This window comes from Mytilus trossulus, unplaced genomic scaffold, assembly GCF_036588685.1.
Source record: "Mytilus trossulus isolate FHL-02 unplaced genomic scaffold, PNRI_Mtr1.1.1.hap1 h1tg000138l__unscaffolded, whole genome shotgun sequence".
Classification (NCBI taxonomy): domain Eukaryota; kingdom Metazoa; phylum Mollusca; class Bivalvia; order Mytilida; family Mytilidae; genus Mytilus; species Mytilus trossulus.
The window spans coordinates 727,483-746,300 of NW_026963302.1; the positions used below are offsets into that span (position 1 = coordinate 727,483).

An 18,818-nucleotide genomic window follows, 5' to 3' on the forward strand; every position below is an offset into this window, starting at 1 on the left:
TACTCACAAAACCCATGGAAATTGGTTTCCAATGAATAATAATTAATCCACAGTACGATAATTGTGCACATGTATTGTATTGTGACAAGGCCTGGCATGTTGGTCAGTAATCGGGTGCAAAAGTGCTCCAATCACCAAATTAAGTATTTAAATTGATTGACTTCTGTGTTCAATAAATGGGGAATGTGTCCATGGGACACAAATGATGCACCAGGTAGCATATAACTTCATAAAAGGACACAACTCCAGAACTGAACAAACTTTAAAAGCATAAAATTCAGGATAACAGAAAGAAACATGTTTCTTGAATAAACTTTGAACTAATAATATCTTCCATACAGCTTTGTTTTGTCTCTTTGACACATCCCCCATTTCTATTCTCAACTTAATATTGTATATTCAGATGATCTAAAATAACCAATAATCACTCAGATTTAACACATAAGCATAAATTCAAGGATAAAAGGCATAAATTTGTCATATATCGTTCTCAAACCCACAAAAATTGAATGAATCAAAAATATTATCTAGTACATCTTTTCAGTACATTCATTCCTACTGTTAAGTAATATCTATCTATCTTCATTTGGAGCTAATGTGTTTAAAGACCTTTTAAGTCAGTTCACCATTTCTAATATCTATCTTTTGCCTTTAATGTGCAATTGAAGCAGCCATTTAAATAATAAGAAGACAATGATTGCATGGTCTCTCTGATATTTTATTAACATCATATATATATATAGAGCCCTCATCACTACAGTTGACACGATACACAACATTACAACACAGACCTCCTGTGTAAAATGATTTTTATATTACAATATTGCCAAATTGTCTTTTGATTGTGAAATGTGTTTGTGGTTTGTAAACATAAAGAAAAAAAAAAATATGATGATGATGATGAGGGCTTCGAAAAATAAACAAAAGAAAAACAATGATTCATCTCCCTTTACATCAATGACGTTCATAAAAATATGTATACGGCAATTTACAAAGCATTGCAGATCTATAAACAATGAGTAATAAATACAAGTTTTGTTCAACAAATATATATATATAAACAAAATCATTTATCATCAGTTAGTGTTGACAGAATTGCATTTGATATGCTTTGTATGTTTTGTTTATTTTTTATATAAAAAAAAATGATTTCATACAAACAAAATGGCGTTGGTCACAACTTAAAGATTTAATGATGCGAATTTGGTCATTTAACTATTCTAACTGTCTGACATGAATTATGATTCTTATGACAAAATGCATAATTTTAATAGCTGCAATTGTATCAACATTAACCTATGATAAATGTAAACAATCATCACATTTCTATGACCTAAAAATAAATAAGAATGGGAGACAACTCTTCAGAGACTTTGCGTAAACTATGGTGCAGTGGATTTCACTGTATGTGGAATTTGACAGAATATTTAAAATTGAAGGTTTTACTGCTGAAAAACCCTCAATATGAGGTAGTCTTCTTATGGCATTATTATATTGGGTATGAATTTTTAGGCCTCAATTCTAATAAAACCATTACAAAATGATGTGTTGGAAAGTTTTTTTGACAATTATTATATTTATTAACCGGTATATAGAGATGAACTGTTTCCTGGTTTAACATGAAATTTATCTTTATATTATCAAAATTTGATGTTTGTGGCATATTATCAATTTAGCAGAGATGAAAATCTAGAAAATAATAAATAAGGACATTTTCTAGATTTATAATTTTTTGTATAATAATAACATGTGGCAATTTCTCATTTCTTCAACCTTCTAGAAACACAATAAATGCTCGTTAAATTAACATTTTGTTTTCATAATTTGTAGGCAATGTAAAGGCTTTATCATAACTTAACAGATATAAACATCACAAAGCTTCATGAAATATTAATCATAAAAATTCTGTTCCACAGATTCATTTAAAATTCATCCAAATTATATTTATAGTTTAGCCGAAGTAAAATCAATTTTCTGATATGTTGAAAAGTTTAAACTCCCGCAAATAAACATTTTGAAGATTGGCAGTTTAACTGAATTATGGCAGTTCAACTGGATTATTTGCTATTTTCAAATTGTGCTTGTTTTCAATTCCCAAAGCCTATACGATGCTTGGAAAAATATCAGGGATGACTGTCTTCACAGTTTTTAAACAGCACTACTGCTACAAAAATGGACAACAAAAATTTAATGTCTACATGGTTTTTTCCATAATCAAATATGACACCAAATCTACAGTTACTATGGTAACACAAATGTCATTTGTACATATGTTGTTTATAAAAAATTTAAAAATTCAGAACATTTAACTTCACATGAATGTACAAGTATTGCAAATGTAACTACATGAGACTTTTACTATAAATAAACACGATGCAATTTCATTCTCTCATCTTTTATTCCCTAAATCACAACAACTTTCTTCCTATTTGATGAATGATTTCCATGGTACAAATATAAATACACTCAATATGAAATTCTATTCATACAATCGCACAATGGTTATCTGACACACAAGTTAAGTCATCTGACCAATGTCACATGACCAATGTCACATGGGAGATCTCACATGTGATGACAGTCATATGATCCATGAAGTCATATGTTCAATACATAAATGTAAATATGAAAAATCCTTACAACCTAAACAAAAGAAAACTGCAACCAAGATCAGTACAACTTAATAAATTGTCTTTAGGTCACGTAAAAATGAAAAGGTGAATTATAAACAAGTGAATGTCAAACCCAGAAGTTGATTGGGTGCCCTAAAAGTAAATTAAGGATTTGCATTATTATAAAAAGTTTAAAGGCTTTAAAGAAATAAAAACGTCCTTGTTGAGATTCCTAAACTAGCACAGCTTAAAGTAAAGAACTTAAGTCTTTGGTTTTGAAACAAATATAACAGAAAAAAAATATTATGCCAAAATGAGATACCAATATTCAAAATTACAACACATTTTTGAAATTTAATGATTTCATATAAACAATTGTACCAGTTAAGATTAATGACATATTTATGATTTCCCCACATTTGAATCACAACCACAGATCGTTTACAAAAATTGGCTACAATGTTGAACCCACAGATTAAACAAAAATATCAAGAGCTGTGGTTTGGAATAAGAAGTACAGATAGTATAAGATTTCCAAGATAAATATTAAACATCATTAGTAAGAAAGCAGTTTTGGTCAATTGCGAAAACTACAAAAATATGTATCTTATTATTATAATTAGTTTCGTTAAGAGGTCAAATCTATTTCTGATTGTTACATGGACTATTTAAAAAGCTGTTGAAATAAAAATAAGTCAGCTGATTCAGTTGAAGAGCCTTAATCTAACTTCTGTTTTGACGAACTTTGACCTCAACAGCTGTCATCGGCTGTCAACTTTGATCTCAACATTGAACTATCAAAATGAACATCTGCAGCTTTCACGATGGACACCAACAGCTATCATGTTTACATCAACAGCTTACAAGTTACATATCAAAATTATTTTTAAATAGCCCAGCAACAATCTGAAAAATAATTTGCACTCAAAAGAAAATGTGTACAAGACTGAGAGGTCTTTGCAAAGAAGGCTGCACAAGAAATAAATATCTTGAAATCTTTTACAAATTCCTGACAGTAAATAAGATTAATAAAGTACAAAATATTCTCTTTCTGTTTAATTACTTTTATCCATGGTGGTTTCCTACATGTGTAAATTTTATGGCCTAAAGTTAAAATTTTCAAAACAATCAGTTAGTGAAAATGATATAAAAATTCATGATTGTTTTTGCAATGTTATTTGACAAATTTGATCTGAAGCACTAGTTCGTCAAATTTCAAAGCTAATTTCTTTCTCTTAATTAGTTCTCAATTGCATCTGAAATCATGAGAATCTGGACTTACCTTTTCAGAAATGACACCAATAGAATTTGGCCATGATTATCTTTCTTTACACGATTATCTCCCTTTATATTCTTTAGTTCCATTGGGAGGAAACAACACCATGGATAAAGTACAACACAATATAATCTTATAATCAAGTCTACTTGAGGTGCAGATCGGGATAAACCAGGAAAATATTGTACAAGTTAAATGTAAAATAACAATCAAATTGATAATGGAAATGAGGAATGTGTCAAAGAGACAACACACTCACAAAAGGACAGAAACATTTTTTTTTTGATTACGTATGCCCCTCTAAAAACCCTTTTAATCTCAAAATATTTTCTAGGTAATTTTCTTAGACACTTTAATTGACTAAAAAAATGTCTCCCCTGTTATCTTTTTCTACTTTAAGTCACTATTCTCCATAAAACATTTGTATTGGGAAGATTGTACTATTTCCCTGGTTTATACCATTTTTAGGATGTGCAAACCTAAGAATAATCTCTAAGCCAAAAGCCAAGTGTGAAGATGGCCATCAAATGGCATATTAGTAAAAAGGAAAGCTGTAAAAAGTGGAAAGACTATCATATAGTAGTTAGAAATATATTTTAACAAATAGCAATTAATATCTGTGGTTTTATGTCTTGACATCTAATTTCAAAACATTCACACTTTCCAAACTTTTAAGTAATCAGCTGGAAATAATGATTATTTTCTTTTTTTTGCATCATACCCATTTTTTTTTCACATGTCCATCATTTTTACACAAAGCCCATGAAATGAAGGGCTTCATCATCAAAATGGTCATGCAGATTAACAAAAAAGGAAGAAAATGAGTATAAAATTCTGTTAAATCATGTTAATACTAAAGCAAAAGACATAATTAGCTTTCTACAAGCTAAAATGATATAACATAAAGGCAGCTTTGGCTTAAAAGACTATTCCTTGTTCAAACAATCCTGATGTACCCTTAAAATAACCTGACAAATTCAATCTTGTCCTCTTTTATGAAACCTTTTACCCTTTGCTTACAATGCAAGATTTGACCAAGATAAGGAGCGAAATAATTTGTAAAAAATGAGTAGTTTTATGAGTTATAAAATGCATTTTTTTTTCTTGCACCAAGAAATTCAAACAAAAGCACCCTACAAACCATACACCAATGAAATTTGGCAGTTCTGAAAAATATGATTTAATATAAAGTGTATAAAAACAAGGAGAATAGCACTTAAACAAAAGCGTTCATGGTTAGGCACGACAATCAGGCGCTAACGACTAGAAAATAAAATGGTTCAAATAAAAAATTTCCAAATCACAAGAACAGGTGTTAATTTTGACTTATTTGATTTTAAACATGAGTTTTTTTGTTCGTACTGGAATGATGTGTACTAGGCTCCCATCTTTAGTAAAACCATCCAATTATGTAGCAAATGATAAATGGAACAGCACCATAGAGATATCATATTTCCCCCCAACCCAAACACATACAGTTCTGAGAAAGAAATGCATGCTTAACGCGACTGATAAAATGTCATATGTGTACAAAAAAAATTATAAATAACAATTATAATTTACATGACTATTGTTAACAATTCTACGCGAGATTTTTTTTTATCATGGTGCCATAAAGTTATATTCTGGGTGATCGTCTTTTTCAAATCGTTTTGCCTCTTCCTGCATAGATTCTTTTATCTTTAGGATTGCAGCAGATTCATTGTGTTCCTGCAAAGGTACAACAGATCTATCATTGAGGTCCCACACACCTGTCAAATGCACCTTATAGCAGGTTGAATCGAGTGCACCCATCAATAAAACTGTGACCAAATGTGCAAATTTTGATAAAAAAAACAGTGTACTCCCCTACTGATATCTAATTTTTGAATAATTTAAAGTTTTTTTTTGACAGGTATGTGAAAGTTTTAAAAAATTATCACCTGTCTTACTTTGGCATGCTGACAACAAATGATTTCTACAGACGTTAAGTCATGCTATAAAATATACCAGAAGAAAGACAGTATACTGGATGATTTGAAAGTGAGAATTTTCAGATGACTTTGGATTAGGATGAGAGATGTATATTAGTTGGTGCTTCAATTGACATGCTTGACTGACTTGAGAGAAACCAGCACCCTTCTCTTTCTAATCAACTTTCTCTTAGGTGCAGACATGCTCATTTTTGTGATGTAAACATGTGCGATTTGGATCAGCATTCAAAGAACTGACGACCATACAAGAAAACACTGGGCAACAATTTCATGTAATAGGTGTGGATCCAAAACTTCATCTACTAAAAACACCCTCTAATCCACTCCACTCCGTATTAGTCCACTATGTCATCTTGAATCCACACCTAGCGTTATCCATCAAGATTGTTTGATTATATTCTGTCTTTATTCAGATTAAGCAATATAAGTAAATAAAGAAACTAAATGAGTCAAAAATATAAAAAGAGGAAAAACAAACTTAAAATGACAAGCAATAGTTATGACAGAAAGAAGCTATTTGAGATCTGGCATGCAAAGAGATTAGGTAGCCGTTGGTGAAAATGAAGCATGTATTGTGATGGTTAAAGAGTCATACACACAGACAAAACACCGTATATACAGTAACATACAATAAATAAAACAATATCATCAATTTACAATCAGATTAGTACAAAAGAAAGAAATTCTTTCATCAGATCTATTTTTAGAACGAGATAAGAGCTGTCTGAGCAATGTCGATTGAACTGCGCCTACTACTGGGAATCAAGCCATACCTGCAAATATGGTTGATTTCATTCATTATATGGATTTATATGCAACTGTAGGTGATTTCATCAGATCTGTAAATATGTACATGATAATATTCAACAATCTTTGATGACGTATCTGTGCTTGTCCATAAAATCTGGAAATTCTCTCAATTATTGCTTAAGAACCAGTTCCTGATTATATAAATACAAAATGAAGTGCTTCTACTATTTAAAATGGTTTGATAATTTCCATCTATTGAAAACACCTACAGATGCACACAAGTAAACTGTAGATTGTCCAAATTAAAAAAGTTTGATAAAAACAAGAGAAGGTATTGAATGATTGGTTGATACAAATCACATGACAATCATGTGACTAAAACATTGGAATTATGTCCCACATCATGGTTTTCTTTGAGCATCTTTGTCAATTCAGATCTTTTTTTCACAAACTGATCTGACTTACATTATCTTGGTATGCTAGATTATATGCACCCATATCGCCCGTCCCACTTACAGGAGGTAAATCATCCCGCGGCGTTCCTGGACCATTTACTGGAGAATTTTTCATTCCATCTATATCACCTACAAGGGAAGAAAACATACATCCAACTTGCAATAAAACTCATTTAAATTCAATCCAGAAAAATAACCAACACTTCAGTGAAATTATCATTCGATCTCATCTTTTTAGTAGCTGTCAAAAAAGTCCCATTGTCTTATAAAAGGCTTTTCCAAAAATTCAAAGTGGTGGAGGATGGGCATTACTTAAATCATTTACTCTTGTGTTTTCCTCAGAAAAGCTTAATAAAATATACATTAAATAATATCGGTGGCTTGGATCTAAATAGTGCCTCCCATGCCAATATTTTGAAACATTTGTCATTATTTTGTGTGAATAAACAATTGCATTTCGATCAAAACGTTTTTAAACAGAGATGAAAATACTTGCTCAATTTGAGGTTGTTAAATTTCTTTCAAATTTATACCAAATATATTTTTTTGTAGCAAGTGAGTAGAAAAGTTAATTTAATCTTTTCTTACAATGGTCCTTAGGCTATAAATTATCTTGCTTATGTTTTAAACTTGGTTAAAGTTTTCCATTGGGATGATATCTGTGACACTTACCATTCATCACACTCATTTCAGGACCCATCCCTAAGCTACCATCGGGTCCTCCTGGTCCCATCCCTGGAAAATGCTGAAAACACAAAATACTAATATAGAGAGGAGTTTCATTGGATAAGTTGAGACTAATCATAAAAGATATTTACGCACATTGAATACACTTTGTAGCAGCATATTGTTAAAGAGTAAAGCAGTTATAAATATCTAAATATTAATGAGAAGATCTCAAAATGAGGATATTTTGGCATATTTTCTGTTATCGATTTTTTTTCAATATAAGATGCTTAAAGAACTTCAATCTTATTAAAATAAGTTCTCATCACTTGCTCCTCAATTTTTTATATGTCTCCGTGTGAGATCTTAATACACCCAATTGATAACCATGTCTAAGGTCAAAGGAGTAGGCCCAGTAAGACCCCTTTTTGGCCCCAAAATATAGCAGTTTTACAAAATTGTTAAAATGTAAACTTTTAGTTATTTATTTGACAGTAGAATGATTCGGCTACATAAATATGGACTGTTTTTGACAATACAATGCACATATATCGTGTACTACCATCATAGAGTCATGCTAAATTACTGAAATCTTCACAATTCTAGCATTTAATTAAAATTTTAGACGGTTTCGTGTAGAACGAAAGTGGCCGCATTCGTGTTCATCCTTTAAATAGAAATGTAAGTTGTATTTTATGATAATACATAACATATATAAAGGTTGAGAATGAACCACTTTCATTTTTGACAAAAAACAATTGAAAAGTGATATTTATCTGCATATTTGATAGATTTTTCATATTTGAGCTTGAATCTGATCGTTTTTAATGACTAAATCAGTTAAAATCTTTAATGTAAACTGATTGATTCATATGAAATAGACACTTAAGTGTTTAAAAAGTGGTCAAAATCTTTCTTTAGGTGAACCTGAAATTTGAGGCCAAAACACGCAGCGACATATAAAAGATCGAGGAGCAAGTGATGAGAACTTATTCTAATAAGATTGAAAGAACTTAGACCAATATGCAAGGCAAAACTCACAAATATAAATACTGATGTCAAATAGTCCAATGCCTTTTGAAATCTTAAGAAATGCCAGTTGCTTTATCTGAGTGCATGTAATTCATGAAAAGTTAAGAAGGCTATAATATAAATGCATCTATTCAACTAAATATGAGATAAGGAGGCATCAACAACAGTTTATATAATAACTTAAACTTTGGTGGATAGTTGTCTTATTTGCAATTATACTGCATCTCCTTGTTTTACAGGTACTGTAATGAGTTTTACTTTTATATGTACTAATTAGATATAAGATGTGGTATGAGTGCCAATGAGACAACTCTCCATCCAAGTCACAATTTGTAAAAGCAAACCATCATTGTTGAAGGCCGTACAATGACCTATAGTTGTTAATGTCTGTGTCATTTTGGTCTTTTGTGGATAGTTGTCTAATTGGCAATCATACCACATCTTCTTTTTTATACATTATAGGTCACAGTACCGTCTTCAACACAGAGCTTATAATCAAACAAATGAATAAAAGTAAATCTTACCCCTGGCATGCCTGGCATACCTCCTTTCATCATACTGTACATTCCATCACCTGAATTTGTAGAGTCTGAAAGGTAAGAAAAACAATTATCTTACAAAAGTCTTTCTTCTTTCATTTAAGATAAGGGTAAGCATATAAAGATTATATTCAATTCCAATTGTTTCCTTCAACTTTAGCAATTATAAAGCATATAAATGATCTGCTTAAAATATAAATTGAAGACCCTTATAAAATCATGTAAAACTACACAATTCTTCCAAGTAATTCTTAATTTCATTCAGTTTAATATCAGAGGGGAAATACTGAGTTACTGGAACGGTTTTTAACTGATATCAAATTAAATGTTTCCACTATTCACTTTTCAAAATTTAACATAAAAGTAATTTAACTTTCTTTATCTAGGAGTCAAATAAATTTCTAAATTGCCAAACACCATTAAAAAGTGAATAAAAAAAGAAAAGAGAACTAATTCTAATCTATATAAGTGTAATCCCTTAACTATATTTTACTAAGAAATTTAAAAAGGGGCAAACTGACAGCTTGCCAATCATGTTTTTGTAAAATAATGAATTCTTATGAAATCTAAATTATCAATTCCAAAATTATAATAACAGGAGTTATCTTTCTTATTATAATAAAAGAGTGCTTATATAAAACTATTTTCATTTAAAACAATCCAAACACTAATACACAATAAAAAAAATTCTCTATAGCATTTTTTTTTAAATAATTGAATCCACAACACTGAACATCAATACAGGACTTGTGTATCTTTGAAAATCATGTACTAAAAATATAGAACCAAATTGTGGTCATATTTGTTTTGAATGCTTAGTAAATGATATCAACTGAATATATATAGATAGCAACAAAATGTTATTACCTATTACATAATGTAAAGTAAAAACGAGAAATAAATGAACAAAGTTATGAATTTTTGAATAAAATATCATACTACTATCTGCCTTTATTCACCACATTGCTACATCTCAGAGACTACATCTAATAGAAACATTTCAAATTCTCATCTCAAATGTTTCTAATATCCTTTAAAAATATTCACTAAATATAGGCATCAGTTTAAATAACCATAGAAACAATTTGTGCAAAACATGGTTTCTTTGCCCTGAAGCATCATATAAATATAGTGGTCAAACAAAGCACACATTATTTATAAACAATATCACATATTCAATTTGTACAAAGCATATTGGAATAGAAAACCAAATACTATTCGTGTTTGTATAACAACCAAGCATTAATAGTGCATGCATAAGGTATAAGCATATATTATTAGTTTACTTGCTACATAAGTTTTCCTTTCGTTATTTTTTTCTTTTTACTTCCTTCTCCAGCTTATTTACTCTTACAACAATAAAATACAAAGCACATTTAATTTGGTTTCTAATTTCTTGTTTGTAACCCTTTGAAGTAACACTATTTACACAATTTCCCGTTATAACCCTAATTTCAGTAGACATGCAATAAGGGTATTGTGGTTTTTATTCATGCCATGCCAAGTAAAGTCGGACTCCAAACCCAAAAGACAACATAGCACCAAAGTGTTTTGTGAGGGAGCCTTACCTAAACAGAGCATCTTTTGGGGTTCAACATCATCTGAGCATGAGAAAAGAGGAAAGAAAATTTATATTTATAGTGACCAAACACTGTACAGTATTTTTATGGAAAATAGAATCATTCTATACTTTCTCCAAAATTATTTTGAAATATATGTTTTAACCAAGCTTTTTCAAGTTGATAGTTGACAAAAAGTCACGGGGTACAATCAAAATCACGTGATGGATATACACACACCGGAAATTACAGTCGAACTCGCCGCTTAAAAGGTTAGTAGTTGCATTTTCTTGTTTATATCAATTAAATTTTGATTAATAAGTTGGCACACCGAATGTCGGATAGTATGTAGTTTTAAAATACACAATTGTTTTTGCTAGAAAGCGTGCAGTTATTACAAACACATCGACACAGTTATCTGGTGAAATTTTGGAACTGTGTCGAAGTGTTAGCATTAACTGCACGCTTTCCAGCAAGGATAATTGTGTATTTCAAAACTAGATAGTATCCAACATTCAGTGCACTACCTTATTTATTAAATTTTATTGATATAAACAAGTAAATACGAGTACTTACCTTTCAAGCGGTCTGCTCGACTCTTACTTCCGGTGTGTGTATATCCATCACTTGATTTTGATTGTATCCCTTGAAAGTTAAAAGTATAATCTCAATTTTCTTTAATATGAAATCAATAGTTAGTTTTGAGATAGAAATAAGAAAGCTACACATTTCAAATTGAGAAAATCTGTCAATCTAGAGCAAGAAACAGTGTTGCTTCATAACCAGATAACAATACACAATAACATCAGAACAGAAGATAGTCTACATTGAACATTGAATGAATGAAAAACAGGACCAAAGTTTTCCAAACCTGTGGAAGGAGCCCAATAACTTGTGTTAGTATTTCATAAATATACAATATGGGTTATCTTTAAATTGTTTTATTTTATTTTAGAAATTAGGAAGCAATCAGGCATGACCATCTTTTTTTAATGTTTTTCCATTTGAATTACAACATTTGAATATTGATCATTAATGCTTTTCTGCATTATAAATTTTTAACAACTAAATTTACTTGTAGTACTACTTCAGGCGTGTTTTTTAGGAGTCAAAGCAACACCTTATTTTGTTTGTAACTTTATGAAAGTTAAATGCTTTGCTCTTCAGGTTTTTTCTGCTTTGCACAAGAGAAATTGCTAAACTTTAAAATTTCTCAAATCATTTGATCAATATGTTCAATTCCCCCCCCCCCCCCCCCCCATATGTTTGTGTAAGTTTGAAATTGTTTTAATAACTTATATTTTATTGAAAGTTTGTAAAAGCATCCTAAAATATCAAATAGTTTTGATAACTGAAGTATTATCCTCAAACATGGAATGTTTTCCTCAGGTTAGACATCATGCTTAAGTTAATACAATTAATCATAACAAAAGATTCATGCTTTTTTAGCTTTATCAATACAAACAGAATATTTTGCCAGCATAGTTTCTGCCCTTATGATTTTTAACTTGACATTCAGTATTCCATCCAAGAAGACATTATTTAAAGATAATTCAATCAACAAAGATGAAAGCATCACTGGCAAAACAATCGAGTATTAGTCTTTCTTTTAATAAGAATAGAATATCGTGTCTGTTAATTCGGTTATCTTTCGAGCAATCAGAGGCTGATCTTACTCGACATACTGTTATTCTGATGACATGGTATACAATCAAGTGCAACCGTAGCCCTGAAACTGATGCTGTTTATATATAACAGTTCTGGCCATAATTCTTATATCGTAAGAAACATTCCTCATTAGGTGTGCTAAGCATGGCACTAATAGAATACTGTCCCATGCTACCAGATTTTCATCTTTTTATTTTGTCCCTTTTTTATATTCCTTAATTTAATTTGTCCCTTTTTCGTAAACTTAATATTAGTGCAAATTTAACAGTAATATCTATTTTTATTAGTACAACATGTGATTTGTGCGTTTTATATTTTAGAAGCTTATCAGAATTTTGTCAATAATAATTGTTAAAACTAAACAAAATGTACAACAGCTGTAAAACTCTAAACTATTCTACAGATAAAAAAACAGAAAAAAAAACTAAAAAGTGAAAACAGTTACAACAAAAATTAGAACACTCAAAAACAAAAATAGGGGGTCATTGGGGTTTTGTTAATTTCCCTGAGAATCCCCCTGGGTGGGGAGAAAAATCTGAGAGCATGGTAATACCCTGCATACTGTCGTTATAGTAATCACCTGGTCTGGAACCCATACGCTGGTGGCTGGCAGGTGAAAATGGTCCTTGTGACCCTAATAAATATACATGTACCATTTAATTGTCAGGTCAACATTTAAATCAACAATTCATAATAAATAGATAAAATAGGCTGTGCAATCATTTAATCATTTCTATATTCAATTATAAAATTGCACAAGCAGATGTTTGTCCATTAATCAGTCAAGTCCTTAGAATATGATTTTTTTTCTAGACAATAATATAGTTTTTTTTAAATTCAGGAACTCAAGCAGTCTTTCAGATTTAAAGGGAGCATTAAAATAGAATGTATGTGATATTTCAACTTAATTGTATGTAATCATATTGATTGTCAAAAATATAAAGCTTCAAATTTATATAATACTTTGCATAATAACAAACTTATACTTCTCTGAGCAAGCAAGAGTGGTAAAAAAATCAAGGGTTATCTCCCATTGACCACTGACAAAATTAAATGTCATTTAAAAACCATATGCAGTATTGTGTTTTTTTGATGATCTTACCCTGTGGACTTGGCATGATAGGTGTACCTGGTGCTCCTGGGCCCTGAAATATACAAATTATTCATTAATACTGTGTTCAAAAATTCAAATATGCCATTTTTATATCACTTTCAACATTTTTGCAACAAAAATGATCAACATCTTAACCAAATTTTTAGTGTTAAACAGGTTGCTTCAAATTAAATTTTACTATCAGTTTCTCATGTGAAACATTTTTCAGTCATGATGAATTAAAATTATTAGCCACTGAATCTAATACTAAGGCTCCATGTTGAAGACTGTACTTCGACCTGATAATAGTTTACTTTTACTTAAATTGTGATTTGGATGGAGAGATGTCTCATTGGCACTCATACCAAATCTTCTTATATCTATTAAGTGAAGGAGGGTTACTCTTCTGGGATGTAAGCTATCCTTTCAAAATTTAAACACAAATTCCAGTTCTGATAGGAACCCTCCTTAATTCATAGAAAATTCTACATTGAACTGTAATCATTGGAAAAAATAAAGATAATACTTACATTATAACTACCCGGTGATGCTGATGAGTAATTTATCTGAAGAAGAAAATATAAGTTTTATTAGGATGGAGTCAATGATAATATATGCATTTTTGTGCATCATGTACTGTATAACCAAATAGACTGTTGTTGATAAAAGTCTTTACTTCTGTACTGAAGTGATATATCAAAAATAGTGATAGCAGAACAGATATTTTTTGCAACTGAACAATACTGAACTCGGTGTATGTTTCTGGTTTCATTTTGCAAAATATTTTGCTCAAACTGGTGTTTGGGTCTGTCCTAATCTTGCAGTGATGTGATAGTTTCTATTGCTTCTGTGCTGCAGACCTCACTATGACTTTGAGATGAAGAACAGCAATAAAAGTACTATTCCTGTCTTTTTTTTCTGTGTGTACTGATTTTTTTGTGTCATGGATCAATACCGCATATCCTTTGTTTTTCTGGATTTTATATTTTGAAAAAATAACAATAAACTAATAAAGATAATCAGTTCCAAGTTATATTTTTTGTTCTCAAATTTACTACCATAGAATATGCATTTCACAACAGAACAATTAACATGGCTTCACAGCAACGATTAATTCAAATAATTTATACAACTGGTCGTGTATAGTGAGTGCCTGACCATCCTGATCATTTAACAATGTGCTTGAAATACTTACTGATGATGTTGTTGGTGGCCACCGATTTCCTGCTCCACCAGGCCTGAAAAAAAAAGGAAAGTTTAATCAAATATTGTTGAATAAACCTCAATGTTGCAACTAGAGTTATATCCCCTTATCCAATAGTATAAAATGTGAAAACCAGTAAGACAACTAAAAGATTTGATTACCAGTAACACAACTAAAAGATTTGATAACTAGTTAACTATGTCAGTGAGCTCATTTTCAGTTGAGATAAACATAATTTATGTGAATACTACTGTAACAAATTCATACTATTGCTAAATGATTAACGCTTCATTTTGAACATTATTTACTAACTGTTGATTTCATTCATGAAACTAAATTTTCTTTTAGGATACTTGATTTTGTGGTTTTAACAAATTTTCTATACAAGTGAAAGAAATTTGTTAATCTCAATGAACATTCATGTTTGTGGTTAAAATTTGTTGACAAAGTCATAAAATAAATATCCCTAACTATAAGTCTATCAATAACTAAGAGTGTATAAATGAATGGTTGTTATGACATGAGTACTTACATTGACATTGGTGGCATTCCCCCTGGACCTGGACCATGACATGAGTACTTACATTGACATTGGTGGCATTCCCCCTGGACCTGGACCATGACATGAGTACTTACATTGACATTGGTGGCATCCCCCCTGGACCTGGACCATGACATGAGTACTTACATTGACATTGGTGGCATCCCCCCTGGACCTGGACCATGACATGAGTACTTACATTGACATTGGTGGCATCCCCCCTGGACCTGGACCATGACATGAGTACTTACATTGACATTGGTGGCATCCCCCCTGGACCTGGACCATGACATGAGTACTTACATTGACATTGGTGGCATCCCCCCTGGACCTGGACCATGACATGAGTACTTACATTGACATTGGTGGCATCCCCCCTGGACCTGGACCATGACATGAGTACTTACATTGACATTGGTGGCATCCCCCCTGGACCTGGACCATGACATGAGTACTTACATTGACATTGGTGGCATTCCCCCTGGACCTGGACCATGACATGAGTACTTACATTGACATTGGTGGCATCCCCCCTGGACCTGGACCATGACATGAGTACTTACATTGACATTGGTGGCATTCCCCCTGGACCTGGACCATGACATGAGTACTTACATTGACATTGGTGGCATTCCTCCTGGACCTGGACCATGACATGAGTACTTACATTGACATTGGTGGCATCCCCCCTGGACCTGGACCATGACATGAGTACTTACATTGACATTGGTGGCATTCCCCCTGGACCTGGACCATGACATGAGTACTTACATTGACATTGGTGGCATTCCTCCTGGACCTGGACCATGACATGAGTACTTACATTGACATTGGTGGCATTCCCCCTGGACCTGGACCATGACATGAGTACTTACATTGACATTGGTGGCATTCCTCCTGGACCTGGACCATGACATGAGTACTTACATTGACATTGGTGGCATTCCCCCTGGACCTGGACCATGACATGAGTACTTACATTGACATTGGTGGCATTCCCCCTGGACCTGGACCATGACATGAGTACTTACATTGACATTGGTGGCATTCCCCCTGGACCTGGACCATGACATGAGTACTTACATTGACATTGGTGGCATTCCCCCTGGACCTGGACCATGACATGAGTACTTACATTGACATTGGTGGCATTCCCCCTGGACCTGGACCAGGTCCCATACTGTTTGGTGGTGGTCCTCTCATTCCATAATTAGGCATTGAATCATACTACAAAACAAAATTTATCAAAATATTTTTATCTTTTTTAAATAAAACAATAACTGTTAATACATTGTGTCTCTGAATTTTTTTGGTTTCCAAATGAAAATGAAATTTTTACAGGTGTTGTTTCTTAAAAGACCCTTTTGTTTTTGAGTTCCTGAATTCCACAACAGAAGCATGCTCACTGATTGTTCCAAGGGTAAGTGAATGATCAAAGTAGTATAAGTATCTATAAAAGTAAGCATCAAGATTATCCAATGGACTATAAATGTTTTATTCTTCTTTGATTATTCAATTTTTCAAGTGTTTTTATAATGTGTAGAACTTACAGGATTCATTGGACCTGGCATCCGTGACCCAGGATGTCCCATTCGTGGACCCATTGGTCCCATTCCAGGATGACCTATAAAACAAAGATAGAAATATTTAAAAAAAATAGTTAATATAACAAGAATTTTTGTCAATATGCATGGTCTTTGATGAACTGTTGAATTATCAGCTATGAGCTGACTTTTTATTTAAGATCAAACACGTAATATGGTGTGCAAACATTGGACTTGTTTGTATGTTCCTTTTAATAATTTACACATCAATAAGCTCTGAATGAAAATGCTTGATCTTTATAATTCTTTATCATTTTATTTTTTGTTCAACTAGCTGTGTTTAAGTAATATTTGCATGTTTTGTGTGTGTAATGTGAATTCAAGTCTCTTGATCTTCATACTGGGTAAAAAAGTAGTTCAGTAACTACTGTCTATAGAAAAATAAACCTGTCACAAAAATCACTACCAGAAGCCCTGAGCTGTAACCAATCAGATCAAGCATTCCAAATTATGCAAATTATGTAAGAATTATTATCTGATAGTTAATCATTCATAGAACATTTATATTGCCACTGAAATGTCATTCAGGAAAAATATCTTGCAGGTTCTCTTGTGTGGTCTTCAATAAAAGGGAGATAACTATAATCCTTTAACAAATCACTATAATGGATTAGATTTTGTATATATCTGCAAGTGAATTTCAATTTGTGATTATATATAATAATCTGAAGTACTCTCATATGAAAATGTCCTTAATATGATATCAAACAAACCTTTTCATTGTAAGAATAAAGGAAATTTTATATCTTCAGTAAAAGCTCTTAAAAGTGATGGATTTAAACCCCATTATCAAATCCAGTAGCTCAGAATAAATTGGTTTGAAAATTTTACGATAATAAATAGATGGTTTTAAAAAGAGAAAAAAAAATCGGCATGTCAAAACGACATGATTTAATCTACAAGAAAATCCCAATAATTTCATTTTGCACTAGTCCTTATATGAAACTAGAAGGAAACCAATTACAGTACTCCGTAGGGGATACCAGGATCTTTTAACATTATTACAAAACTATTCACAGTACTCAATTGAAGTGACAAAACCTATTTTCGCCGTCTGCAGATCAGCTATTTCAAGATAAACTGTGTTTGTTTGACAGATTTGTCATAGATTTGGAATTAAAGTTATAATAATGGGATTTAATACGACCAAGGTGTTTTTCCATTCTTCTTTTTCATTTCCTGTAAGTAACAAGTTAATAACTGATAAAAGAAATTTTTGTTTTTTTCGTAATAGTTATTTGATGAAAATGCAACATATTTTCTTGAGCGAGTCTTATCTTACAGGTAGATTTGTGAGTGTAATTAAATATGATTATAGAACTTTCATCAAGGAAAGCAATCCTGCAAGGCAGAGTAATTTACAGTACAGCTTAATTAACGACAGAATGACAGCCTGAAATGCCATGTAATTATATCAACTGCCATGTCTGTGTGTTCTGCATGCAAGTCATATATACTTATATCTTTATCCATAGACAAAACTTAATGGATAGTCCAGAGTCACAATACTGGATATATCAAATAGCCTCAAACAATAGGAGCCAAGGAACTGATGGGAAAAGACAGAAAAGATAGCCCAAATCAAAGGAGACAAGGAACAGATGGAAAAATAGAGAGAAAGATGGATTTCTCAATTGATTATTTCTCAATATCCAGCAGCAAATATTTCAGGCCCCAAAGAGATATTGTACGATCGTTTATTCAACTGGTAGTGAAATAGAGAGGAGAAATTTTCAACACTCTGGTGGAATAAAGATAGATCAGACAAGAGACAGGTAAAATTGTTAAAAGAATCTCATAAACTTCCTCAAATTTCAAAAACTAGCAAAATTTTTATTTCAGCAAA

At 31.7% G+C, this 18,818-nt stretch overlaps 1 protein-coding gene across 16 annotated transcripts in view; it reads right to left on the bottom strand.

Moving 5' to 3' along the window:
- Positions 1 to 697: 697 nt before the first annotated feature.
- The window catches only part of LOC134700398 (single-stranded DNA-binding protein 3-like), a 78,736-nt gene continuing 60,615 nt past the window's right edge, over positions 698 to 18,818 (bottom strand). For 3 of the 16 annotated variants that reach the window (XM_063561794.1, XM_063561785.1, XM_063561787.1), the window contains 11 exons: positions 16,919 to 16,992; positions 16,504 to 16,595; positions 14,819 to 14,861; positions 14,154 to 14,189; positions 13,633 to 13,675; positions 13,084 to 13,164; positions 10,872 to 10,904; positions 9,289 to 9,353; positions 7,739 to 7,811; positions 7,077 to 7,195; positions 698 to 5,598 (listed from right to left, as the gene is read on the bottom strand). In XM_063561794.1, coding sequence (XP_063417864.1) covers positions 5,491 to 5,598; positions 7,077 to 7,195; positions 7,739 to 7,811; positions 9,289 to 9,353; positions 10,872 to 10,904; positions 13,084 to 13,164; positions 13,633 to 13,675; positions 14,154 to 14,189; positions 14,819 to 14,861; positions 16,504 to 16,595; positions 16,919 to 16,992 — 767 coding nt within the window. In that variant the 3' untranslated portion in view covers positions 698 to 5,490. Of the gene's footprint in view, positions 6,635 to 7,076; positions 7,196 to 7,738; positions 7,812 to 9,288; positions 9,354 to 10,871; positions 10,905 to 13,083; positions 13,165 to 13,632; positions 13,676 to 14,153; positions 14,190 to 14,818; positions 14,862 to 15,463; positions 15,492 to 15,983; positions 16,012 to 16,503; positions 16,596 to 16,918; positions 16,993 to 18,818 lie in introns of all 16 variants that reach the window. The other 13 variants (XM_063561786.1, XM_063561788.1, XM_063561791.1 and 10 more) reach the window with 13 other exon arrangements.